The sequence below is a fragment of the Dromiciops gliroides genome, chromosome 1, assembly GCF_019393635.1.
Source record: "Dromiciops gliroides isolate mDroGli1 chromosome 1, mDroGli1.pri, whole genome shotgun sequence".
NCBI lineage: Eukaryota > Metazoa > Chordata > Mammalia > Microbiotheria > Microbiotheriidae > Dromiciops > Dromiciops gliroides.
Window position 1 is genome coordinate 31,432,958 of NC_057861.1, and position 26,373 is coordinate 31,459,330.

The 26,373-nt window shown below is 46.6% G+C and overlaps 2 protein-coding genes across 4 annotated transcripts; both read right to left on the bottom strand.

Annotated features, from left to right (window-relative positions):
* Window positions 1-620: 620 nt before the first annotated feature.
* Window positions 621-4,729, bottom strand: LOC122744552. The gene is made up of 4 exons (XM_043990087.1): window positions 4,703-4,729; window positions 4,482-4,590; window positions 1,251-1,438; window positions 621-923 (listed from the first exon to the last, which is right to left on the bottom strand). The coding sequence occupies exons 1-4, from the start codon at window positions 4,727-4,729 to the stop codon at window positions 621-623; spliced, it is 627 nt and encodes a 208-aa protein (XP_043846022.1).
* Window positions 4,625-24,894, bottom strand: VPS33A (VPS33A core subunit of CORVET and HOPS complexes). 3 transcript variants are annotated; one of them, XM_043987951.1, is made up of 13 exons: window positions 24,218-24,446; window positions 22,282-22,347; window positions 21,554-21,681; window positions 19,078-19,264; window positions 14,415-14,531; window positions 13,642-13,816; window positions 11,767-11,960; window positions 9,816-9,942; window positions 8,380-8,447; window positions 7,425-7,562; window positions 6,866-7,003; window positions 5,812-5,980; window positions 4,625-5,203 (listed from the first exon to the last, which is right to left on the bottom strand). In XM_043987951.1, the coding sequence occupies exons 1-13, from the start codon at window positions 24,317-24,319 to the stop codon at window positions 5,022-5,024; spliced, it is 1,791 nt and encodes a 596-aa protein (XP_043843886.1). In that variant the 5' UTR covers window positions 24,320-24,446; the 3' UTR covers window positions 4,625-5,021. The 3 variants fall into 3 exon arrangements, 2 of the variants coding, with proteins under 2 accessions (XP_043843886.1, XP_043843894.1); XR_006354978.1 differs by having other exon boundaries at window positions 5,064-5,203; window positions 5,812-5,951; window positions 24,218-24,894; XM_043987959.1 differs by lacking the exons at window positions 19,078-19,264; window positions 21,554-21,681 and having other exon boundaries at window positions 24,218-24,448.
* Between the last annotated feature and the right edge of the window lie 1,479 nt (window positions 24,895-26,373).

The window sequence follows — 26,373 nt, forward strand, 5'->3', positions numbered from 1 at the left end:
CTCTCGAGGCCGTGTGCCTCGCCCCCAAGAGAGGTGGAAGAAGAGCACGCGCGACTGTGGGCTCCTCCCTCGGGGGGAGGTGCCTAGGGAAGGAGGCACACACTCGGCTGTGGGCCCCGCCCCCAAGGGAAATCGGAGCGGGGAGGAGCACGGGCGGCTATGGCCCCCACCTCTAGGGAAGGTGGGACGAAGAGGCACTCTTTAGGTTACGAGCCCGCCCTCACTGGCGGGGGTGGGGGGGAGAGGGGAGGGGGCAGTCCGTAGAGGAGGAAGGAGAAGAGCACGCGCGGCTATGGGCCCCGCCTCCTGGAGCAGCGAGGGGGAGGAGCTCTCGCGGCTGCGAGCCCCGCCTCCAGGAAAGGGGGAAGAGAAGCGCACGCTGCCTAGGCCCCGCCCCAAGGGCCAGTGGAAGGGGGAGGAGCTCTCGCGGCTGTGGGCCCCAGCCCCGGGCGCTTTGGAGCGCTAGGTCCCAGCCAGGAAAGGGGAGGGGTGAAGGGAGAGGACTCCGGAGGAACACGAGGACTAGGAAGATGAGGACGGGTTAGAGGCTGAAGGCGGCCTCGTGCAGGGCGGGTCGATGGTCTCCCACTCTCACGTGGCTCCCCTGCCCTCGGCCGCAGCTAAGTCGGAAAGTTTGGGCCGGACCGGCGCGCGGTCCCCGGGGCGGGAGGAGTGGTCTGCACGCCCCCCCCCCCGCCCCGGCCTCGTAGGGGCTGCGGGCAGGCGGGGGCCATGGTGCCCGGAGCTGTCACTTCAGCACCAGGAAGTAGGTGGTCCAGCCGGCCAGTAGCAGCGCCCCGATCAGCACCGTGTAGCTGAGCAGCACGAAGGCGAGCAGCTCCCGCAGCGTCCGCAGCACGTGCACCGCCCACGAGGTCCGCATCGCGGCCCCACTCGGTGGGCGGCCGCTGGCCGGACCTGTCCTGCAGGGAGGGGCGAGAGAAAGGGAGCTGAGCGAGCTGGAGACGCCTGCTGCCGCAGCCCCCCGGGGCCCGCTGTCGGCTATTTCCAGCTCCCGCTCCACTTGCATCAGTTCCCCACTCTCTGCATATTTAATGCGGTAATGGACGTTAATGGACAGGCCGCCCAGCCCAGCTGGGAAGGGGCCCGCGGGGCCGGGGCAGCAGCTGCTCTGTTCCTCCTCCTCTCCCGTCGCCCGCGGGATAACAGCGACCCCCTTCCCCGGCCCGGCCCGGCTCGGCTCGCTTTGCTCAGCTGCCCAGATGCCCGCCTCCTTCGCCCCCACCCACCTGCTGGTCGGAGCTTGGAGTTCGCGGCCGGCCTACAGGGGCTGGAACTTTCCTGCGCAAGAGTTTCTCTCCTCGGACTCTCCCGGCAGAGTTGCGGCCAAGAGCCTCCTCGGTCCACTGGCTGACCCACTCGAGTACGGAGCGGAGCCCAGCCCGAGGGTGAGTGAATGCGCACGGAGCCGAAGGAGCTCCGGGCGGAGAGAGCTAGGAGGGGCTTGGGGCCGGAGGGTCCGCCCCCCAGCTCCTCCGCCCGCCAGTGTCAGGGGCGCGCCTGGCTGCGTGGGTTAGCCCAGCTGGACGCTCGGAGGCGCGTCCCGCCCTTTCTAGCCTTGGTTTTCTAAAACCCAAACCCAACCGGGTGTGGTCCAGGCGACTCCTTCTATATATAACCCGTAGCCTCAGAGCCAGAGGAGGGTGGGGGAGGGTTCACCACAGCAGGCCAAGGTCAGACTGGTGAGGCTGGTGGGTCCCCAAACCAAGACAGGCGTCCTAATGAAAGGGTGTCAGTTTTTTGTTGGGAAAATGGGGAGAGAAGTCACATGAAGCTGGCAAAGACGAGAGAACAACAGATTTACACCTGGAAGGGTCTTAGGACTTCTATGGAAAATGAGGCTCCCAAGTGGTTAAGTAAATGGCAGAACTGATCTGGACTCAGGTCGGACTCTTTCAGAGCCTGTCTGAGCTTCAGAGATTGGGGGGGGGGGGTGGAGGGGAGAGGCAGGGGGAGGCGAAGTAGGGCAGGATGGTAGAAAACAGGCGAGTCCTCCATTTCTACCTCTACCCCATGTCCCAAGGGGACAGACTGGTGGAGAACCTAAACATGACACTTAAAGTCAGGAGCTTGTGCTGTTTGGAATGAGCTTATGTTAAAAGTGGAGAACCTTTTTTGACCTTTAAGCAAATAAGCTGAATAGAGAAAGCAAGGTTTTCCATTGTTTATCAACCCTTTTCTCAGCATCATCATCCAGGGGGTAAATGGTTCCTTAATTTAATCAGGATCTCTTATTATCAAATTATTGCCTCAGCAGCAGCCTGGCCAAAAGCAGGAGCAGAGCATTATCAAGCTTTTCAGGAAGCCTGTTAGCAGTAATTGCTCCTCTAGAGAGTTGCTCATCCAAAGGACTTCTCTCTGTCCTACAGGAAAAAAAAATAAGCTTGTCTGCGCTTCTAGCAAAGACATCATTATGACATCTCACACGGCAAAATCAGTGCATGAAAAGATGTTATGAAAACAGCCCTTGAATTTGATCACTTGAGAATTCATTCACCCTCTCCCAAGTCTTCCTCCTCTGTTCTCTTCCATACAAATGGAGTGACTCGAGTATAAGAACACTTAGTGACTCCAAGTTGACATGAAATTGTGCTGGAAATGTTTAATTCCAAATCGCCTTTCCATGGTACTAGTTACTCTGGGTTCCTCTTTTCTATCCCAACATCCAGGGTCGAAATTCCTGCCCCTAACTTGCAAATTGGTAATTAACTTGTAATTTATCATCTCAGAGTGGTCAGGGTCACTGAGTGTAGGCAGTTCACTCACAGTTGTACTGGAGCGTGTGTCAAAAGGACTTTAACCCAACCAGATCTCCCTGCCTTCACTCAATTAGGTTGCCAGTGTTCTTTCACTTGCACTATTTCCTGTAACCTCTTATCATCTTCAAATTCTGTTTATTGAGTGTAGCTGGCAAACGCTGTGGCTAAGAAATACACTCAGAGAGTAAAACAAGGCAGCCACGGTGAGGGGTCTGTGTTCTAGAGTTCTCGTCTCGACAGTGAGATGATTGGAAAGATGAAAGAAGCTGTATTTGTTCCCTGGGTGCAACTATTCGAAATACACAAAGTGTGTGTTTCCTGTAGGTGAAAGGCGAGTCCTTGGTACCCAGAGTGGGAACAAGAGAAGACAGGTGTTTTATCAATGCTTTCCCTGCTTCAATTCAGACAGGTCTGTGATGATATCTAACGATGAGACACGGAGCCCTCAAGTCTCCAGAGCTTTATTATATGAAGGTTTTCCCAGAGGAGCTAAATGTGTTGCTTTTAATCCTTCCGCCTTCTAGTTCCATTGCCAGTGAAACAGAAAACACCATTCTCTTGTTCCCATTAAAGCTACAGTTGATGCTTGAATTCTCTGATATCATCCAAAGTCATAGACAAAAATAAAGCAGTGCCTATGCAGACATCTTCCTTAAAGAACTACTACTTTAATAGTCATTTCCCCAACTAAACAGAAGTCCAGACACGATGTAAATAACACACCCTTTCCAAGAATAAATGCACTGTTCAGACTTTTTTAGTGAAAACACACCCCTTAGAAACAAAAGCTGCCCAAGTATTGAATGAATTTACACAAATGAGCATTCTATGTAATTATCAGTTGCTTTTTATTATTATACAAATGAAGCAGTTAGTGTTTCTAAGCCTTCCACTGCATGACTTATTAAAACCTGACTTAACTTTGCTTAAAGCAGAGGATGAAGGAGGTGAACATTAGCATGTAGGACACAACTGACTTGCCTGTAAACTTAGAGACATGACTGACCTCTAATTTAAAACCCTACGTGTTTAACAAGTTTAATTTGATTTTAGAACACATCTGTGAGCCTCCATAGGATAATGAAGACCAGATAAAGACTTTTTCTAAAATTAGGGTTGTTTAGTTGTTTATTCCAAACCCTAAAAGGACAAAGCAAGAAGACTAAATGAATCCCATTAGTTATTTCACCCTAACCAACTTACACCATTTCCCACCCTCACTGTACTGAAGAGTAATGTTGGGTGCCCAGGTATTTTCGCACACCAAATTTTCTTAAGTCTCTCCCTTTCTCTTCTGCTCAAGGCTTATAAGACATGACTTTAGTTTCTGCTGTTATACTCAGTAACACAAAATGTACAGGGGGAGAGATACTAGCCTTGGCCACCAGCATCACAAGTATGCAGCACGGATGGAAGATGTCACCACCCTTGCTCCCTTCCCAGAAATGGCAGCCTCTCTGGTACTCAGCTAGGAACCAAAGGAAGGGCAGCGATGCCATCCCACAGGCGCTACTTGGGGCTCTGGCCCCTCAGTTTTCCCATGTATTGAAGGGAGACAGGTAGGAGGCAGACTGAAAGCACTCAGGCACACAATAGTGTGACCACACTGGTGTCGTTTCTGAGCTGCCATGACCTAAGTCTTTAGCAGGAGTCAGTCAGTGCAGCAGCTGCAGACTCTGAAACCACCCATGAAGGCAATACCTGGAGGGTCCTGCAAAGAGAAGAGGCGTAAGGAGAGAACCTCCCTGGGGCCAGCAGCCTCTGGGCTGGGCTGGGCCTGCCCACACTTACCCCAGACGTCCTGGCAGAGCTGAGAGATGGAGAACAGCACAGGAATGGGGGCATGGATTCTCCATTTTTATTTCATTCTCATTGGCTCAGAGCCTGATGTCTAATTCTCCTTGAACCAGCCCAAACCAAACCTCACCGAGCCCCTGATACAATTCCATGGGGCCTCTACTGAGAATCCCAAACTCAGAATGTGGGGGTCTTTTGTTTCTTTTATACAGGCTGATTGTCCTCTGTTATTCTCGGGCCTTCTGAGATAGAAAAGGCATTCAGAACCCAACAGAGAAATGCAGAGCTGAAAACAGTCAGGAATTTCATAAACTCTGCATTCTCCTGCCATTATTTCATTACTTCTCGCTTCTTTTCAGCAACAGCTTCCAAGAGGCACCTTGCTGGGGTCCCGCCTCTTGCCACTTGCTGCAGCTAGTCCAAGCCAGCTTGGTGTTCCAAGATTTAGAAAGGTTTCTCCATCAGAGATTCTATCCAACTAGTTCCGTTCATTAGTTTAGTGGTGGCAATGACGTATTCTGTACCTCCATCTTCCATCTGAGAGAGAAATCTCAAGGCAGCAATTTCAGCATAGGTCACACCTCCCAGGAAAAAGACCAAAGTAACTCTGTTTTCTCCTTGTTGACCTAAAGATTGACATTTAGAGATTATTCTCTTTCTCATTAGCATTTATTTCCTCACCCTATACAACTTCACCATTCACATAATAATAGCTTTGTAAACCCTAATATAAAAAGTTGTTCATATTCCAAAAAGAAAGGATATGAAGTTATTAATATTCCAAAAAGAGGGGCAGCTAGGTGGCACAGTGGATAAAGCACCAGCCCTGGATTCAGTAGGACCTGGGTTCAAATCTGACCTCAGACACTTGACACTTACTAGTTGTGTGACCCTGGGCAAGTCACTTAACCTTCACTGCCCCACCAAAAAAACAACAACAAAAAGAAAGGCAGACATGCCCTGAAATTTGAAATGGATGACCCCTGCTTTTATCTAATATAGTTTTTCTATGACAAACTTTTTGGAACCTTAGGAGTAGTAGGTTACTTAAAACTCCTGAGGTAAAAAGTAATTAATAGAGATCAAATACTAAAACTATGTATTAGTGGTCCACAGAGAGGCTTTAAACACCCTTTCCTAAGCCCTGTACAGATGGATGCACTACACAAGGCAACCGCACCACATTCCACCACCTGAACATAATGACTTATAGGCAGAGCAATCTGCAACTCACGCTTCTTTTGCAATCCTGCTGGTAACTGCTGCCGTTCTTCAAAATGGGGGCCTGGAAGCATCTTCAGGACTTCCTCAATACTTCTCCATCCAGGCCGAGCAAGCAGCTGAGCTAACCGGACACTGAGAGGCGCATAGCCACTGTAGACATAGGATATGTCATTGGGATTCTGTTAAATAGTAACATAAAGGAGACACTCAGTACCTACCCAATTAATTCCTGTTTATCTGTGATCATGGAGGATACAAAATATATAATACCAAACTGTTTTTCTATTTGGCTTTGAAATAGCAAAACAAAAACTGATGACACTGGGGAAGGGGAAGTTGAGGGGCAAGGGACAGTGAGAAAGGAATAAGCATTTCTTAAGTATGCTTTGGGCAGTGAGGTGGTGCTGTAGTGGATAGAGTGCCAGGTCTGGAGTCAAAATACTCATCCCCATGAGTTAAAATCCAGCCTCAGACACTTACATTAGCTGTGTGATCCTGAACAAGCCACTTAATCCTGTCTACCTCAGTTTTCTCATCTGTAAAATGAGCTGGAGAAGGAAATAGCCAACCATTCCAGTAACTCGGAAAAATCCGCAAACGGGGTCGGTTGGACATGGCTGAAACAACAAGTGTGCTTTACAGTCATTATCTCTAATCCTCACAACCATGCTTGGAGGGAGGTGCTATTACTATTCCCACGGTACAGTGAGGACACTGAAGCAGAAAGGTGAAGTGACTTCTCCAGGGTCACACAACCAATAAGTGTCTGAGGCCATTCAGACTGTGGTTACTGATACACTCACTCATTCCACCTAGAACCCCATCATCTCCTAGCTGAGCAGCTTGGGGTACACTTGGGTAGAAATGGGAATGAAGCCATGCATGATCCACTCCTGGATCCTTCCAAGCTGGCTTTCTAAGCCCATTTAAAGGACCTCTAAGTACTGAAGGTGAATGTAGCAGTTAAATGTGGTCCCAAAGCACAAGCCAGATACAAGTAACAACATCACAATTTAGCAGAGATCAATAAACCAGACAAAGCCAAAGGGAATGGGCTCATTTACCTGCTCATTAACATCATCCATCCAGAGCCGCAAGGTTTTCCTGATTGTGGGGTAATTGTTTCTACCACCTGCTTGAGGTCTGAGCAATCCGGCTTGCTCTAGATTGTTTAAAGTCAGCATGTGTTCATAGCCATAGGTCTGCAACAAAAGGGTGTTTACAATGATGCCACATAAGCAGAGCTTGATGCTACTTTATGAAAAGAGGCATTGGGGGTGTCTATATTCAAACCAAGTACATAATAATGACATTTATCAACAAAGAAAAGATACAGTTTTACGAGAAGAAAAGCAAAGGCAGCATTTGTCATAAAAGAAACATGCAAAAAGTTCTTAAACAGTCCACTATTCCCTATCATGAAGCAAGTGTGCACGCGCGCGCACACACACACACACACACACACACACACGTGTGCATGTGTGCACAATATATTTTGGGTGCTCTTAAAGTCTTTACTGATGATATTGTAATACAGTAAAATAGCAGCAGCCTGAGAAAAATATTTCTGATGATTCTAAACTGTTTTCCCTGGGTAAGTTACTTGTTCAAAACCAGACTGACCTGGAGAATTTCTCTTTTGTAATAATCTAACACTTTCTGCTTGAGCCCACTATTGCACACAGACTGGAGGCAAACCAGTCTTAGTATCTTGATCAATGGATGTTTTTGGGCGATACAGTCCTCAATGTAATTGTTGACCTGTAAACATAAATATACACGGTATATGAGGCTGCTTTGGGCACAAAAAAAATAATACAGCTTTATTTCTCATTATTATATATGGCTTTAAACCCTGGATTCATTCCTCTATCACTGTACCCTTCAAAACGGGGCAGGGGGGGTGGGGTGGACAACGACACAAAATTACAGTGATCTCATACCATGTTATACAAAGCAGTAAAAGCCACTTGTACCTGATAGTGACCAGGTAGTGAATTCCATTAAAATGCTATCTGCTATTTGAAATATGTCTGTCAGAATAGAAAAATCCCTTAAAGGCTGTCCAATGCTCAGGGTGGCCTGTCCCTGGCATGATCGACTTCAATCATGGTACTGGTTCATTTTGCTTTAAACTTTATGGAAATTTGCTCATTGATACAGTTAAAAAATGAAACTGTATCAATGAAATATAATACTTAGAGGAATTGTATGGAATAGTCTTTAAAGCAAACCATAAGTAACCCAATTCCTCTTTCACACTCACCAGAAAATGCTTTGAGTTAAGGATCTGGTTATGGAACTTCCTACCCCCACTGTGCCTTGCACATAGCAAATGCTCAGTTAATATATTGTTGCTGGTTAATAAATCTGGGTTTTTACGTATTGAGATGATAGAAACCTGTAGAAACCTGTCTAAGATATGTCTATCTATGGTACTGTACTGCCCCACAGCAAGAGTCAAAACCATCAGAGCAGCTACTTAGGGAGCCTATAAATATGATGTTTGATGTTTAGTTGCAATTAAGAGCCTCATTCCCGTTCCCCACCTCCAAAGACAACTCTCCAATTCACATACCTTATCGGTGTCTATTCCAGACATAAACTCTTGCTCCACTGTTAGCTTATCAAAGAAATCTTCAGAAGCTAAAATATTATAAGAAAATTTATAATTTGAAATGAAAAGAATGTGTTTGTCTTTTGTCCACATTGGAAAAAAATATTCTTTTGGTTCATGATTTTAATTAAGAAAATACCAAAGTAAACAAAAGTTAGTTCAATATTATATTCACAACAGACTTCTTGAAATTATTTCTCTGAAAGAGAGCTTCTAAGGATGGTGAGAAGTTAGCCCCAGCACTCCTCTATCCTATGTAAATAGAGAAGGGTACAGGTGGGAGTCAGGAAGGAGGGCTATGCCCTACATCCCTAGTTCATCCAACAGAAGGACTTTAACTGTTTGGGAGAGGCGATGGGAAATGGGCCACAGAAGGCAGCAGGTTCCAGAATGAACCAAATAATCAGCTTTCCCAGCACCCCCCCCTTTCCATCCCATGATGCACTCTGGTTTTAATAAATTCTTCCTAAACTGGCATGAACAGAGCTAAATGGGTGCAGCTTTATGACAATGTCGAATGGATAATGCAGTGCAGCTGGAGGGAGATTTTCTGGAATCTCTGAGGTCTGTTTTGCCTAGAAGTTGTCATTACATGGTCGATACAAAATGTTACACACCCAACCAAGTTTTTACTCCACCTCCTTTTGCAGCTGAAAAATTTTATGGAAGAATTTGTTGGCTGTAACTCTGTAAGTTCTTTTCATAGCCAACTGATGTTCTGCAGTCCAAAAGGAAGATTTCAGAATCCCCCAAACGACCAAGCCCTTTTGCCTCAGCCCTTAAAGATGTCAGGAAAAGGAAAATAAGAGCTGACTATACAAAGAACACTCCAGAGCTGCGTGATCTGGGACAACAAAACAGTGGGAACAACTTGGTATCCAGTGCCCAGAGAACAGCTTTGTGTATTATAGTCTCACAATAGACTGGAGCATGATGGCATCAAGGGAGTGACAAACGCAAAGGATGAAGGAGATGAGGGACCAAAGGCCCACAGAACCCGAGTGGCAGAGACATGAATGACAAGCCTTAAGGGAATGGTGCTGTCTGTGTAGAGACAGGCTCCAAAGGGAAACCAGGGCACATGGTGGGAGGGGGGTTGAGCGAGATGGATTTTAATTTGCTTGTAAAATAGCTCAATCTCTGGCTGGTCTGACTGTCAGTTTGCTGGTAAGTGTTGTGAAGTCTGTGTTTAAAGAATAACAACAACTTTACAGACACTACAAGGGACTCAGAGCTGGAGCAAGCTAGACTCCAAACAGAGGCACTATAGGGGCGCACGTCCTGCCTCAGACCACCCAAAATGGAGAGCCGAGAAGCACTGACTCCATCCAACCAAGGCAAACCTATCAGGGATGGCCAGAGCCCGCTCAGACGCAAAGGACACCAAAGGTACTCACTGGTAATGTCTTTGATCAGCTCTGCAATGGAGGTGTGGTTTGCCAGGGACCCTCTTGCTGCCTGCATGTGAGGCAGCTGGGAAACAAACTGCTTAATTTCACCAACTGTCTTTGCATTGTGTCTTTCCTGAAAACAGAGGGGATGGCAGATTATGCGGGGGCAAGGGGCTCATTCAGCTTTTTGCGCTCACCTTGTTTTAGGTTCCACAGGATATTCTATGGCCTACTACGTGTAAAGATGAGGGCAGTGGGAGGAAGGGAGGGAGGCAAGCGTGCCACAGAATAAGAAACCAGCCCAAGCCCCTCTCCAAACTCACAGAGAAACCATCAAAACCAAGCTAAGCACGCCCCAGAAGAACAAAAGCAAGTTCTCTTCTTCTGCGTACTCTTCCTTTGTATGAGAGGGAGTGGCATGCGTGGAGAGAACACTAGCCCTGGAGTCAGGAGAGCCAGGCTTTACTTAAGCCCTGGGGCTGATACTTCCAGGTCCAGTGATGCTGGGCAGGTCAGCCAATCTCTCTGAGCCACAGATCCTCATCCATAAACTACAGAGAGTGATATCTGTCCTGCCTGCCGCACAGAGTTGTTGGGGGTCGGGGAGAGGGGCCGCTAGGTGGCGCAGTAGATGAAGCACTGGCCCTGGATTCAGGAGGACCTGCGCTGCGTTCAAATCTGGCTTCAGACACTTAACATTTACCAGCAGTGTGACCCTGGACAAGTCACTTAACCCTCACTGCCTGGCAAAAACAAACAAACAAACAAACTAAAGCACAGCAGCTCCGGGGGTCCTCATCTTGTTCTTTTTATGCAGCTCCCAAATTTCAGAGCTGGGAGGAACCTTCGAAGCCATCGCCTCCCACCCTCTCACCTCACACGTAAGGACTCACACATGAGTAATGTGCCTGGGACCAATCAGCTTGGGGCGTCTGAGGCAAGCTATGGGCCCAGGTCTTCCTGACTCAGAGTCCCACACTCTATACACCAGAGACCTCTATTACAGCACAATGGAAGCAATCAGAGTCCTTGGAGAAGGGCAATAACAAGAGACTTGGGGGAGGAGGAACAGCCATCAAAAAATGAGCTTCCTCTGTCTTCAATAAAATCCACAAGAGCTACTAACAGCAGACTCAGTTTTTTGTCAAACAACGTCTAGTTTCAATAAATAAAATTTCATTTTGGCAAAATGCTTAGCAATTAAAAAGAAACCCTAAACCCTGCAGATATGTAATGCTCAATGCAGAAATCAATCTATACATTAACAGGCAATTCCCAAGAAAGCCAAAATAGGAGAAATATATTTGGCAATAAACAGACAAGGATGTCTTAGGTGGATATTTTCAAGGTAAAATTATTCCTCGCTCACCATTTTATTGAATCGTCAGGTTTAAAAAAAGTGAATTTAACCAAACTTAAGCTAGATGAATGGGCAAGCAGGGGCATGAAGGTGATAATGAAACACAAATTAAAAAGCTGTGGCCACCAGGGGCTTCTGTCTCATTATCACCCATCACATATCTTTCTTCATTCTCACCCCTTTCCACAGAAAATGTGTCCAAACTTAAGAAGGCTTTCCTCACTAATTGAATAAATCGAATCAATAAAAATGACAAAGTCATCTAAACCTGATCTAGGGTAAAGTTCCTCTCTCATCAGTCAGCTCGGGAAGAATGGACCAAAAAGCAAGTGCCGAGAATCATGGAGCTATAAGCACTGTCAAAGGAGGTGAGAAATTTAAGGTAGGGGTTGTGGGAAAGTTTCATCTCCCTAGAGTTCTGACATGACTGCTCAGAGGGATGAGCCTCCTGGAATAGGAAGCCCCTTCAGCTTCCAGCAGAAGGACAAGGACCCACGTGGAAGGGACAGGGGCACCTTAGCATGCTAGGGTGCTTGCTCCAACCAGATAGTGGGGCAAAATGGACAGAAGATACTCGGGGTGGGGGGGGATCCTCACCTCAAACGCTGCCGAGATAATCTTGGCTTTCTTGCTCAGGACCGAGCCCACGGCATTGAAGTTTTTGTCCCTGATCTCAGCATAGAGCTCCTCTGCAGAATTGAGCTGAAGCTTCTTGGCTTCTGTGGGTAGATCCTTGCCACTCTCCCCTTGTTTCTTAGGAGCGAACTTCTCTGGAGGTAGTTTCACATAACCTAGACAGATGAGAGAAAAGTCCACATAAAACCACCAGACACAGCAGAACCTCCCCACCCCAAAGGCCATTAGCACTAAGTACAGAGCTCCCCCAAGGATCTGTGCTGGGCCTTTTCTTCCTTGGAAAGCTGAACCATTTATCTCCGTGTGTTCAGTGTCACCTCTGTGAAGGTAAATGAAGTCTCTACGTCGACTCCTGTCTGGCAGACATCACCACTGAATGTCCCCTCAAATATGACTTGTTCAAAATACCCCCAATGCCCCCCACTCCTCCCCAGTTCCCTCCTGGGGCTGGGAATCATCTTGCACTCGTCTTTCACCAACCCCACAAAAAAAAAAGTTGCCAGGAATTGCTAAGAGCAAATCCTCCACAACCTCTCTCCACTCCCATGGCCATCACCTTAGCGGAGTCTCCCTTCTCCACACGCCTGCTCTACTATAATCACCTCTTCATTTGCCTTTGTTAAAACGTCCTCTCCTCTCCAACCCAAGCTTTGTGAGGCACAGATGTAAGCACTGGACGAGCAGGTGCTTAGGAAATGTTTGCTATGTTCACATAAGTGAGCTAAGCATACTCCAGACCTGGGAGAGTGGGTAGCGCTGGGCCTGGAGTCAGGAAGATCTGAGTTCAAATTCAGCCTGACACTGACTAGCTGTGAGACCCTGGGCAAATCACTTAACTCCTCCACCTTAGTTTTCTCACCTTTAAAATGGAAATAATCATATTACCTGCCTCCTAGGGTTGTCGAGAACCAAATGAGATAACTGTAAAGTGCTTACTTAAGCACAGTGCTGGGCACAAAGTAAGTGTTATAGAAACTCTAGCTTGTATTATTATTATCAAAAACAGCTGTGCAATTCTGTATTTGGAAAGAGAAAACATTCTGAAGAGCAAAAACGTTCGATATATTCTTGCTAGAGGGATCTTCTTTTAGTGTTTCTATCATCCCTCTGCTTAAAACCCTCAATGGCTCCCAAATGTCCAAGACTTTAAACAACTCTGCCCAACCTCTAGAAAACTCACTTTATCCCACTCAACCCATCAAACTGATTTCTCCTTAACTTACCCTCTATCCCAACTGGACTTCACTGTGAATCTATACCAGGCTATTTACATAAACCTTCACTCCCAAGGTGAAATTCCTACAGCACTACCATCTTGATGACAGATGTCACTGAGTATATAGTATCTTGGATTGTTTCCTGTCTCATTCTATCTTCTTCTCAAAGATAATTTAGCTCCTCTAGGACTAGTACAGTGACTGACTCTTCTATTGCTAAGCCCTCACATCCCAGGTCAAAGGTAAAGGGAGTTTTGGTTTTGGTTTTTTCCAAGATGTTTCCTAATCTTAACTTTTACCTATATAAATGGTCCTTTGGAATGATTACATTTTCTTTTTCTTTTTTTTTTTCCCTTTTTGTGGGGCAATGAGGGTTAAGTGACTTGCCCAGGGTCACACAGCTAGTAAGTGTCAAGTGTCTGAGGCTGGATTTGAACTCAGGTCCTCCTGAATCCAGGGCTGGTGCTTTATCCACTGCGCCACCTAGCTGCCCCGGAATGATTACATTTTCAAATGCCATGCCATACTATAAAAGCATTGCTGAAAACTGCATCTCGGGGTAGCATTTGTTTCTCAGACTTCCTGGCAATGAAAGGTGAAGAGATTTGGCTCTACTTACTATTCTGAATACCATAAATTTCATCGATGAGTCCTTCATATGTAAGTTGAGTGGCTAGAGGGGTTAACAAATCTACATTCCGATCAAGCAGCAAGAGGGTATCAAAAACAGGAAATATTGAATTCTGGCTTCCAGTGAACTCTCTCTTCATCCTGACCATCATATTGGCCACTTGCTGAAAACAAAACGCTGAATAAGATAGGGTCCAGCAGGAGCTACAAACATTTAAAACTGGCCTACAAACTGAGACAATCGAAAGAAAGGAGCTAAAGAACTTGGGAACAGTATGCCTGATGAGCAGAAATCTGGAGCAGACTTTCATTATAGTATGCTGTTCCTGAATGCTTGTATTTACTACATCAAAGCTGGATCACCCTAAAGGGGCCACATGGGGGTGGGAGATTGGACTAGATGATCCATAAAGGCCCCTTTCAACTCTTAAGAGTTTGAGAGATTTGGGCCTAAACAACTACAGAAAAAGGCTTTTTTGGTGGTGTTTGGGTTTTTTGGTTTTTGTTCTTTTTTGGTAGGGGGGAGAATGTGGGGAAATAACTAGCACATGGTTCCCCAATCCTGCCTTGGGGAAAGTTACTCAAGGAACTATCAAAAGAACAAAGCAAAACTGAACCGCATCATTTTCTCAAACATGAAAAGGCAAAAATCTCTCATCAAATATTTATAGGGAAAGTCATTAGGACTCCCAAAGAGCAGCTTAATGGACTGTGCTGCTCCAGCCCCCCCAGAAGCACAGGAAGCAGAGGACAGTCCATTACCCTCGCACAGTCCCCCTTGCCAAAGATCTGGGGGATGGTTCCGTACAAGGCTTGCAAAGTCATCAGTCCTTTTGCGGCGTGGTACAGGCTTGTCTGGTCATTCTCTAAATAACACTCCTAGAACAGAGGGAAAGGGAAGTGATCAGGCAGGCAACTTTCTTAGGGGCCAGTGGCTGCTCAAGGCTTCGCAGCCGAAGGGATACAGATGTTCTTTCTGGGCTTGTGCTCCAGTCACCAATGATTAAATTACCACTTGTCCTTCAAGAAATCCTGTCACCCGACAAACGAAACGCCTTTTGTAGTGAAAAAAACAGTTTATTTCATGCTTTTACAAGGGAATTCAAGTATCTGATTCATTTAAAGAAAGAGATTCTAGAGCATGAGACCAACTGGGGAACTGTAAGGGGAGCTCAAAGTTCTCTAGTTGCAAAAGTGAATTTTCTTTTCTTTCTTTTTTTTTTTTTTTTGGCAGGGCAATGGGGGTTAAGTGACTTGCCCAGGGTCACACAGCTAGTAAGTGTCAAGTGTCTGAGGCTGAATTTGAACTCCAGTACTCCTGAATCCAGGGCCGGTGCTTTATCCACTGTGCCGCCTAACCACCCCCAAAAGTGATTTTTCTAAGGCAAAATTTGGGTTATTAGTAAAAAAGCTCTCACTGGTGTTTTATCTCGATGTTGTTGTTACCATATCAGCCTCCTAGTAATGAATTAAATTGAGTAAAATTTTGAAAATAATGATAAAGTGTTTCACTGAGGACCATGATTCTGTGTTCTCACTTATTTTCATTTCTATATTGGACCTAAATTTGGGGCAGCTAGGTGACACAGTGGAGTCAGGAGGACCTGAGTTCAAATCCAGCCTCAGACACTTAACACTTAATAGCTGTGTGACCCTAGGCAAGTAACTTAACCCCAATTGCCTCACCAAAAAAACAAAAACAAAAACAAACAAACAAATATATTGGACCTAAAAATAAAGTACTACCCAGCCTGCTAATCGGAACTCTCACCTCCCCATCCTAGTTCATCCTTCCAATGACTGAAAAGGAACAGAAGGTGTAAGGAATCGAGGAGACAGACACTTGACAACTCTCATCCAGGCTACTTCCTAAGTTGGGATGGTGGAAGAAGACAGGACATGCTCTTGGGAGATGCCACCAGGCCTCCAGAGTCCTTCTGGTGAGATAAATAACAATCCTCCCCATTCCCTTACCCCTACTCTAGGCAAAAAAAAAAAAAAAATAGACCAGAAGCAGTAGGGAACATAGGAGACTGGCTAATTTGACCATTTTTCAAAATACAGCAGACCAAAGTTCAGAAGGTAATAAAAACACAGGTCCCTAGGGCACCACACAGAATCAAGGTGAAAATGCAAGGAAAAAAGATTTTGAAAGCATTTTCCAGTATTCCAAAGTGAGTATCATATCCTGTCCTATCATCATCCTTTTTCCCAAAGAAAGATTTAAAAATCAGTAAGAGATCTTTTTTTTTTTTTTTTTGGTGAGGCAATTGGGGTTAAGTGACTTGCCCAGGGTCACACAGCTAGTTAAGTGTCTGAGGCCGAATTTGAACTCAGGTCCTCCTAAATCCAGGGCCAGTGCTTTATCCACTGCACCACCTAGCTGCCCCAGTAAGAGATCTTTAATACCAGGATTTCTTTTTTTTTTTTATTAATATGTTAACTCCATATGAAGGGTTTCCCCACCCATCAGATTTGAAATTAAAGCCAGTTCAGTTATCACTGGATCAAAAAGCCATAATTTCTTTTTTTTTTTTGAAGTGACAAAGGCTTTATTTTCTTCTCATGAGAAGGAGGCACCCTAGTGTGCAGCTAGTGGGTGCCCAGAAAGGGGGCTCGCAGGCCCTGTTTTATACCCTAGACCCTAACTCGAATGGACCTTCCCCTTTTTCATCACTGGTTGGGGTTACAATCTACAGGCAAAAACTAGCTAATCAGAACGCAATATTCCCACCCCTTTTCCTTGTATGGGCATAACTCCGGAATGAGCCTTGTACTTCCTTATATGGACAGAACTCTGGAGAGGACCTAATTGAGACCAGGGCTCCTTGAACCATGTGACCTTGCTAACCTGAGGGGGAGGAGGGGATCTGAGACCTTTGTCCTACAAACAGGTCAGGGGGAGTATGACTGACTGTTATATCCACATTGAGAGGAGACAACTACCCATTTCTCACAATCCCTCCTCTTTATTTTTGACTTTGGCTCCTCTCATTACATTTATCGAATATCTCCTCTGCCTTCCTTTTGGTCTAAATCTGTGAATCCTATGCTATCTAAGCAGATTAGAAAAAAGCCATAATTTCTAAAACTCATCAAACATGTAATTTACAAGTCAACTCACAAAGGGATAGGGCTTCGAATTAAAAATGGAAACAGGCCAGTTTTCCAAATATGGCCAGGAAAAGAAAACAGCAAGTCTGGTCTCTTGACAGATTCTGTCATGTCATGACAAGTTGGGTTTCCCCTCTATGACTACTTGAATCATCTCTAGGATACCAACTATACAAAATGGGGAAATAAATAAAGCTTCACAGTTACTGAATGAGATTTAGTGATATAGTTCAGTTCAGAGCATGACAAAGATTTCAGGTTATTTATCTGCTAGGTTGCCTCAGTTCCCTAATTATTCTTCACACATGCTTTGTGAGATAAATAATCATGGACCCATTTCAGAGATGAGCACGTAATGAAAAAGGCTGATTTTCTCTTGGTTAGTGGCTGAACAAAGAGCAGAACCCAGGACTCCTTCCCAATCTCTCTTTAAGTCACTTTAAGTGATCTACACTGTCTCCTATTCCTAGTGATCAGGTCACATGGTCCGTCATTATGTATTTGAGGCTCTGATGGGCTACATCAACATAACGGCAGAATTCAAACCTGACTGTTTTAAGTATATGCATGTGTAACAGCCACAAATCTGCCTTCAGACAGGAAGTAAAAGCTCTTCCCACCAATAGGAGGAACAGTGAATTCTTGTTTCAGCAGCAGGAATAGTGGGCATTGCTTTAGTCTTGCTGTGGTCCTGTTTGGCATCTGAAATCCCATGTGAATCGATGGGTTGGAGGTCAGGATACAGGCTTTTGGAGCCAAAATGTGGTAGAGTCTGATATGCTGCCTAAGCCCTGAGCTGACTGCACTAGCTCAAATACATACACAGGAAGAAGCGCCAAGGGCTCCAGGGTGACCAGCCTTCTGGGAGCAGATCTGATGTACTGTCAGGGGGCGCCAACTTCCATTCCAGTGCAGATTTCAACATTCAGACCAGCACCCCCACTTCCTTTCCCCCACTATGCCAGGTCGCCAATAAATTATAAGCTTTAGCAAGAGTTAGACTTTTAAGCATTTATTAAGGAGAATAAGAATTTGGTAAAGAGAGAGAAAGGCCTAAATTCCTATCTATTAAAGGGAGAGCACATTTCTAGCCCCGCTCCCCCCAGAGTCCCAAGGAAAGAGCGTGAGACCGAGCGCCAGTCTCTTCCTTCCTCCTCCCACTAGCCCGCATCACTTCCTGATGTCAAAGAAAAGACTCCTGGTCTTGCCCTCAAAGACCTTCACTTCATGGGCGGAACTCTTCTACAGTAAATCTCCAGCAGGTGGCGTCATTCCAATCGTTACACCAACACCCCAATGGAACAAACTGATTCCACTTTCACATCAATCTATTCATGATGGAAGTAAACCCACTAAAGGTACCTTGCCATAAGCAAAGCTTTCAACTTGTTACAGCCCTGCTGAAGCCCGAGTTCTAATCCCTAGTACAGATATTAAATAATCCATGGCCCGTTTGCACATCTACACTGGATTCTGTCAGGACAGAATCATGCTTCAAGGTATCATGCTATTTCCTAGCAACAAAGATCTCATGTACTTTATCTGCTGGAACTGGGGCAATGTATAGAGTGCAGCTTTCCAGCCTGGCCTTCCCTGAGCAGTCCTGTATTCTCCCTTTCTCCAGCAGCTTGCTGTTCCAATGATCTTCTCTCATCTCCTCAGACCCACATGCTGAGGGAAAAGGCTACCTTTTCAAAGATCAGGAAATCTCTTTCTTGGAGAAAAAGTGCTAAACGAAACTACTAAATAATAATACCTGATTAGTAACGAGAGATAAGACCCTATCTGGACTCTTCTCAGAGCCCTAAAAATAGAGAGTGAGTTTAATTTCAAGCCCCACAACTTTGTTGCTGAAACCTCTCAGCAGGGGGCCTCCTGGCACACAAGGCTCTGAGGAGCTGAGCCTTGAACTGGGCCTGTGTTTTGTGGGAGCCAGACTAAGCTGGGAGTTTACCTTGAGGCACCTGAGGTGATTCCCACGTGACCCTGATGTTCAAACCCCGATTTAAGTTTTGTTTCTTGAAAAGTTACTTATGTTGATGTATGTTAACACAGCACTGTTTTAGTAAGGAGTGGATATTCTTGCTTAGGATAAGGTTAAGGTCTAGTGTTGCAATGTGATTGGTTGACTGGTGCAACCTGATTACACTTTCAGAAGAATGCCCATCTTCATGAAGGTGAATGAAGAGGCCATCACCCACCCTCTGCTGCCTGCTTGGATTCTTTGAGCTGGAGCTGCTAGGTGGAGAGCAAAGCTGATGCACAAAATCAGGTCACTCCTTTTCCCTTAATAAAGACACTCCCCACTTACTTTAAAAGCACTCTCGGATTCCATGGATAACAAGTCACCATCAAATGGAATGAGGTCTAGGCTGTACTCTTCTCTATGGATGAAGGATCCCAGAACACCCTGATCCTTCAGGCGCTGCTCACACAACAAGCTCCGGCGCGGGACAAACAAAATGTGGAAATCTCTTGCAGGGGAGCGCCTATCTTCACTAGAAAAGACCAAAATGTTTGTGATCTTTATGGTTGTAAAGACAAATAGCTCAAGTTTTTCTTTGACATTGGTTTTTCTCGGGGACAAGGAACAAGGGGACATACACAGAAATGTGGTCTTGGGAGGCAGCTGAGAACGCCATAGTGCACAGAGCACCTGGCCTGGAGTCAAAGACCTGAATTCAAATTTAGCCTCCAACATTTACTAGCTGTGTGATTCTGGGCAAGTAAACCCATCTCTCTCGGTTTCTCAATGGTAAAATGGGCCCAATAACAGAATAACAGCACCTACTCTTCAGGGTTGTTGTGAGGATCAAAAGAGATGCTGTTTGTAAAGTGCTCAGCAGAGTGCCTGGCACACAAGAGGCGCTTACCAAATGCTCAGCCCCTTTCCTTCCCTCTTGGGCTTATCATCCCTTTTGAAAACCCCTTTTAAACTCCTTCTGTTACACCTTGTGGCACTAAAGTGCTTGATTTAATGTAGCAGGAAATCCAACTTAAGGAAAATAAATGACATTCTAAATAGAGAGCCTCAAATGAAAACATATAGCAAGGATTCTTTCCTCCTGCATTCTCTCCTTTTTTCCAACTGGGGACTCCTAATATGTGTTAATATTTTTTTTGTCTATTAAAGAGTTTATTGAGCACATTTTAACCAAATATGCATTCTATTCTTCCCAATCACAATGTGATTTTTTTTTTAACATATAAGGTATTTTATTTTTTCCATTACATGCAAATATAGTTCTCAACTTTTGTTTATACAAGCTTTACAATTTCAGCTTTTTTTCCCTCCCTCCCCCCTCCCCTAGACAGCAGGCAATCTGATATAGGTTATATCTATATATCTATATACATATACATATAGACATAGATATATATCTATACACACACAATATGTGTTCATATTTAAGGGCATTTCGGCACAATTTAATTCTGTTCAACTAGTGCCGATCAAGGGCCTATGATGCTGTAGGCTTTGCGCTGGGAACAGAAAGACAATGTGAAAAACAGTCCCTGACCTAAAGAACAGGTCCTCCTCATTGTTATAATTATACCTCATGAGGGCAGCTAGGTGACACAGTGAATAAAGCACCAGTCCATGGGGGCAACTACGTGGCAGAGTAGATACAGCACTGGCCCTGGATTCAGGAGGACCTGAGTTCAAATCCAGCTTCAGACACCTGACACTAGCTCTGTGACCCTGGGCAAGTCACTTAACCCTCATTGTCTGGCAAAAATAAATAAAGAACAATAAAATATAATTATGCCTCGTGAAAGAGATTCACCCAGTGTCCCAAGGGGGATAATCCAAGTTTAGCTCTAGGAAAGCTTTACTTATTTTCTCTTGAGAAACATAAGCAGAAACTCATCTACTCTAAACAAGACGCTGGGTTTGGAAAACAAACATAGAGCCCAGGATCTTGGCAAGGTGCTCTGGGGCCTTGGAGAAATCCTTTAAGCTCTGGGCCTCAGGCTTCTCCTCTGTTCATTTGCTGAGGTCACTGGCTTGCCAATGTCCCTTCCAACTCCAAATCTTGTAATCTGATCTATTAGGTCCTCGGTAGAAAGATCCATCTTTCCTCCTTCTTTTACCCCTCTGCCAAATCCCATGTCATCCCCTGGCTTACACCTTTAAAAGGGGGTACACAGGGGCAGCTAGGTGGCGCAGTGGAGTCAGGACGACCTGAGTTCAAATTCTGTTTGACACTTGACTAGCCGTATGACCCTGGGCAAGTCACTTAACCCCAATTAACTCAAACACACACAAAAAAGAGGGGGCACACAGAAGGCCCAGTTCAGTATTTCCTAACTTAATGCCTTGCTGAGGCATTGGCCCTAAAACCCTGACTCGGGTGAAGCAGAAGGATCCAGATTCAAGTCCTGCTTCTGATGCTGTAGGGCCTGAGGAGGCTGGACTGGACAACATCTGAGGTCCTTTCCAACTCCAGCTCACTGAGCCTGTGGTACCACTTCCCCCACTGGAGGCTTTCCTCCAAGAATCTCCTGACTGGTGCAATGAGGGGGCTGTACCAGATGACCTCTGAGGTCCAACCCCTCTCCCCTCCCTTTACCCACCCTCACCCCAATTCTAACATTCGAGGCCTTCTTGACTCAGCACTCCTCCTCCAGCTATTCCATCCTTCCACCCTATGCATTTTTCCATGAGAGCCATCTTACATCCTGAATGTACTCCATGTATCGATGTTCTTCTTCAAAGGACTGAATGTAAGAATTACAGTCACCATTCTATTTTAAATAAAGTTAGCATTTCCCCCCTTAGATACCTGAGTACATTTTCAGCAATTATATCCATCAATTCTAGCCTGGGTCTGACAAAAAAAATAATGTTCTTGACGTCAGCAGCAGGCAGACGACTTCCCTTAAGTGTGAACATTTTTTCCACCTCATGTTCCTAAGAAAAGACATAAGTTGTAACTGAAAATGTGGATATGAAATTGAACATTCGATTCAGCAAACACTTAAAATATTTGTGAGCCTAAGAAAAATGGGCAGACCAGATGGCACAGTGGTTTGAGTGCTGGACCTGAAGTCAGGAAGACTCATCTTGAGTTCCAATCTGGCCTCAGATATCCACTAGCTGTGTGACTCTAGGCAAGTCACTTCATCCTGTTTGCCTCAGTTTCCTCATTTGTAAAATAAGCCGGAGAAGGAAATGGCAAACCACTTGTAGTATCTTTGCCAAGAAGACCCTAAATGGTGTCATGAAGAGTCAGATACAACTGATCAACAACAATAAATCATAATGTAAAGGACTACAAGTCTGTTATCTTTATACAGCATGAGACTAGACGTCACCTTGGTATGCAAGGATATTAGCAACATTAACTATGGCATCTCCAACAAAGGCCAGTGTCATAGGGGAGTACTCATAATGAACAGTGAACATTAGGGTCTAAAAGGGACTGACAGCACGTGCTCTGGGTAAGCTCATTATGGAGATTTAAAGTAAGACATTAGCCTTCTCTGCCATCAAATCCTATAGTTTATTTACCTTCAATAGCGAATACTGTGCGATCAATCCGAATGGTCCTGTGAGGTATTCGTCCCAAACGATTGCCTAGAAAGAGGACAGGGACTCAATTACTATGGTTACTAGCTGGAATATCATTCAATTCAGTGAGCAGAGTAAACACTTCACATGGGCCAAGCACACAGGCAGATGCGGGGATACAAAGGCAAAAAGCAAAAGCCTGCCCTCAAGGACCTGACATTCTATTTTGTGTTTTGACAACACGAAAAAAGAAATACAAACACCTGCTTGAAATGTCATCGTTAAAAACCTCTCAACAGCTGCCCAAATTTCTACTGGCTGCAACCACACAACTGGACTGTGGCTCCTGGAAAAAGTGATCTAGGACAAAGCATGTCACACAGATGTGAAGTGTCATCACTGCTGTCCTGGCTCTGGCCCGATTTAACTGGATTCCACATTTCTTAAGCACCTACTCTGTGCTGGGATGGTAGATGTCTTTTTTTTTTTTTTTTTAGGCAACGGGGGTTAAGTGACTTGCCCACGGTCACACAGCTAGTAAATGTCAAGTGTCTGAGGTCGGATTTGAACTCAGGTACTCCTGAGTCCAGGGCCGGTGCTTTATCCACTACGCCATCTAGCTGCCCCTGGGATGGTAGATGAAGAGCCAGGAAGACCTGGGTTCAAGAGCTGTCTTGGACACTAGCTATGTGATCCTGAAAGTTATTTCTCCTCTCAGGGATCCATACCAGGGCTCCTTAAACTTTTTCCACTGGACCCCTTTTTGGCCAAGAAATTTTCACAGACCCTGGGGATAGAGTATATAAAATGGGTGTACATAACCTCTTACTGTTGCCACATTTTTCTCCACCCCCCTCCCCATTCAGTTACATGACTCCATATAGTTATGAAGCTGGGATCTAGTCAACTCTCTCAGCCCACAAGTGGCAAAGAGGCTATTGATTTGGGTAGTCGAAGTTTTCTCAAGGGGAGTTCCCTAGACCAATGAAATCTCAAGTCCTAGCCCTATCTCTGTCCCTTAGTCTGTGTTAGGAGACACTGCTGGATACTGGGAATACAAAGACAGAAGGAAAAACGGTTCCCTCAAGGAACCAGCACACAGATCAGTACAAAAGACATACCAAATAATGGGGAGGGGGAAGGGGAAGGAGTGGCTGGCTAACAAAGGGGAGAGCCCAGAAAGAGCTTGTGTAGGCGGTGTCTGAGCTCTCAGTCTAGCGTGAATTTCAAGAGGCTTCCGAGAAGAGCTCCAGGCCCGGAGGGTACAAGAGCAACTACTGGCAACTTTAAGCCCCGCACCTGCCGGACAAGCGGGCTGCCCTCCAGCTGCCTTTGAGGTGGCTTGGCCCTCCAGGGGGCTTTTTGCAGATTCAATTCGGGAACGTGGTGGAGCCTCAATAAGGGGGAGGGGAGGCGGGGGACACACACCCAGAGCTCAATAAGCGCTGGCAGAGATGAACACACACACACAAGCTCCCTCTGTCTGGCTGGGTTGGCCAGAAGCAATCCATCCCTCCACCCCTGCATCACTCCATCCCTGGACACTGGGCAGTCCCTGAATTATCCGGACAGCGCTCCATTCATGGGTGCTACTGCTAGGGTTACGCCCTCGAGGCGCAGAGAGGAAGGGTCCGGGAGCCAAGTCCTTATCCTACGAAGGGGACGAGCCGGCCTTGGACACCCGCCGGCTGCGGGACCACCCCGGCCACCCGACCGTGCCCCAGGTGACTCGCCAGGGCTGTGGGTGAGAGGCCGAAGGGTGCCGACCAGCTTCGGGGAAGGAATCCCCTCCCCGGGGAGATCCCCCGCCGATGACAGCAGGGTCCCGTGCCTGGGTCCCGGTTCCATACGTCGCTATCGCTCGTGTCAAGAACAGGGGGCGCTCTCGTTCTAGCTCCGAACCTCAGTTTCCCCTCCCCGCCGGGTCGGGCCTCACCTTGCTGCCCGCGCACTTGTCCAAGAACTCGCGCAGCTCCCTCCGCACCGCCTCGCGCAGCACGTTCAAGTTCACCCGCCCGTAAGACAGGTGCGCCGCCATCGTGCTGCCGTCCCAGCCCGGGCAGGTGGGTGCCGCCGCCCCCTCCTTTTTGGTCCCCTCCCCCTCCCCGCGGCCGTCTACTCACACCCGGCACCGACCGAGCAGTCAGGTGACCGCCTCTCCGTGCACGTGACGTGACCCGGTACTGACAAAGCCGGAAGCGCCCGAGCTGCACTCGCTCGGCCGCCTCTGAGCATGCGTGCTGGGAGCGCGGCCTCTGCCTCCGGCAGCCCTTCCGTCTTTCTTCCACTGCCGGCCTCCTCCCTCCGGGGGAGTCACGACCCCTCCTGAGCCCCGGTTTCAGCACCCTGTCCCCTGGTGGGGCGGGTAGGGGTCCTGCCCAAGGGACTTCCCCCTCCGGGGGACTCGAGTGGAGCAAAAGAAATAGGAGGAGCCAAGTGCTTCGTGAGCCTGGAAGCGTTACAGGATCCTGTAATTATTGTCGGATGTAACAAGTCTGGGAGCCTCCGGGCCTCAGTTTCCCCTTTCCGTAAAGTGGAGCTCGTCCTAGCAACTGCCCCAGGGCGTTTGTGGCCCGGGTACAAGACCGTGGACGCGAAGCCTTTTGCCGGCCTTCAGTAAATCCGCTTGTTTGACTGGGGAGGGACCGTGCCCCCCCCCGCCCCCGGGGCGGAGCTCCTCCTCTCCCCCACCCCACAACCGCAGGCGTAATCTGCCACCCCGACTAGATGGTCTCTGGGCCTCAGTTTCCTCACCTGCCAAGGGGGATGGTGGTGTTTGTGCCACCCGCCTTTCCTTAGATGGCTTGGGAACGAGGAAAGCAAGAATCCTTTATAAGCACTTAGGAATGTCTCCTTTGATCATCACAACAGCCCTGTGAAGTGGCTGCTGCTGTTATTCCCATTTTAGAGTTGAGGAAACTGAGGCAGGCAGGCCAAGTGAGTTACCCAGGATCCCACAGCCTGGACTTGAACTCAGGTTTATCCTGACTCCAGACCCAGGACTCTATCCATGGAGCCACCAGCCACTACCTTTTTAATAGATGGAAATGATAGGTGAAAAGTGTCAAATAGACAAAAGTGCTGTCAAGGGGGCAGCTAGATGGTGCAGTGGTTAAAGCACTGGCCCTGGATTCAGGAGTACCTGAGTTCAAATCCGGCCTTGGACACTTGACACTTACTAGCTGTGTGACCCTGGGCAAGTGACTTAACCCCCATTGCCTGAAAAAAAAAATACTGTCAAGCCTCAAAACATCTATAGCTCGGTATCAGGAGGTTCCTTATGAAAGTTCTAATGATTGTGTCCCCTGTGTGACTTTGGAAAAATAACTTTCCCTGGGCTTAAGTTTCTCTGTCTGTAAAGTAAGGAACAGGGGGAGGGGAGGGCAGTAGAAATCTTGACATCCAACAGCCCAGTAAATTAAGAACAAATTTTTTGTACAAAGATATTTACTTTAAGCCTGTAAGAGCAGAATACAAAACATTTCCCTCAAATAATCTCGCCCCTGGGTGTGTGTTCAGAATTTAGTATCTATGTAACATTGTTCCCATTAATTCCGGGTCAGGATGTGATCTGATTGGAGGGGAGGGGATGGAGATGGAGAGGAAGGGTAAATGCTCCTCTTAAACTAGTCTGGGCTCTGGATTATGAATGCTAGACAGACTGCAACATCTGGTTGGAAACACAGCTGTGGAGACTCTGGAACACATAGTGAATGCACCATGTCATGAAACTACTTCCTTCTTCTACAACAAATCAAAAGATCAAAGACTGAGGCCTGTCTTGGGGCCATGTGGCCCCTTAGAGGAGGAGAAGTCCCTAAAGCCTTTAGCTTTCTTTCCCTTTACACAACAGTCTCTTCCTGGTTTCAGTGAGGGCAGGAGTCACCAAAGGCTAGTCCACTGGTTTTTACTGAAACTGGGGCGATCCTATGACCACATGATGCCATTGCTTTTTAAACTTTTGTGACAAGCATTTCTCTATAAGATACAACTGGGAATCAGGAAGTGAGAGTTGGAGATTGACCGCAAAATTTGGTAGAATCTGCAAAACCAGTTGTGTGATTTGGGGCACATCAACTGCAATTCTCTCTG

Bases quoted from the DNA above. Each gene is read 5' to 3' on its own strand.
- VPS33A (XM_043987951.1), bottom strand. From the start codon at position 24,319: ATGGCGGCGCACCTGTCTTACGGGCGGGTGAACTTGAACGTGCTGCGC. The intron at 21,682-22,281 runs GTAAATAAACTA...GTCTTTTCTTAG, and splicing joins CACAGTATTCGCTATTGAAG to GAACATGAGGTGGAAAAAAT. The intron at 5,981-6,865 runs GTAAATGAGCCC...ACTATTTAACAG, and splicing joins TGGATGATGTTAATGAGCAG to AATCCCAATGACATATCCTA.
- LOC122744552 (XM_043990087.1), bottom strand. From the start codon at position 4,729: ATGGAATTGTATCAGGGGCTCGGTGAG. The intron at 4,591-4,702 runs GTTTGGTTTGGG...TCCATCTCTCAG, and splicing joins TGTATCAGGGGCTCGGTGAG to CTCTGCCAGGACGTCTGGGG. The intron at 1,439-4,481 runs GTATTGCCTTCA...CTCCGCCCGGAG, and splicing joins CTCTTTGCAGGACCCTCCAG to CTCCTTCGGCTCCGTGCGCA.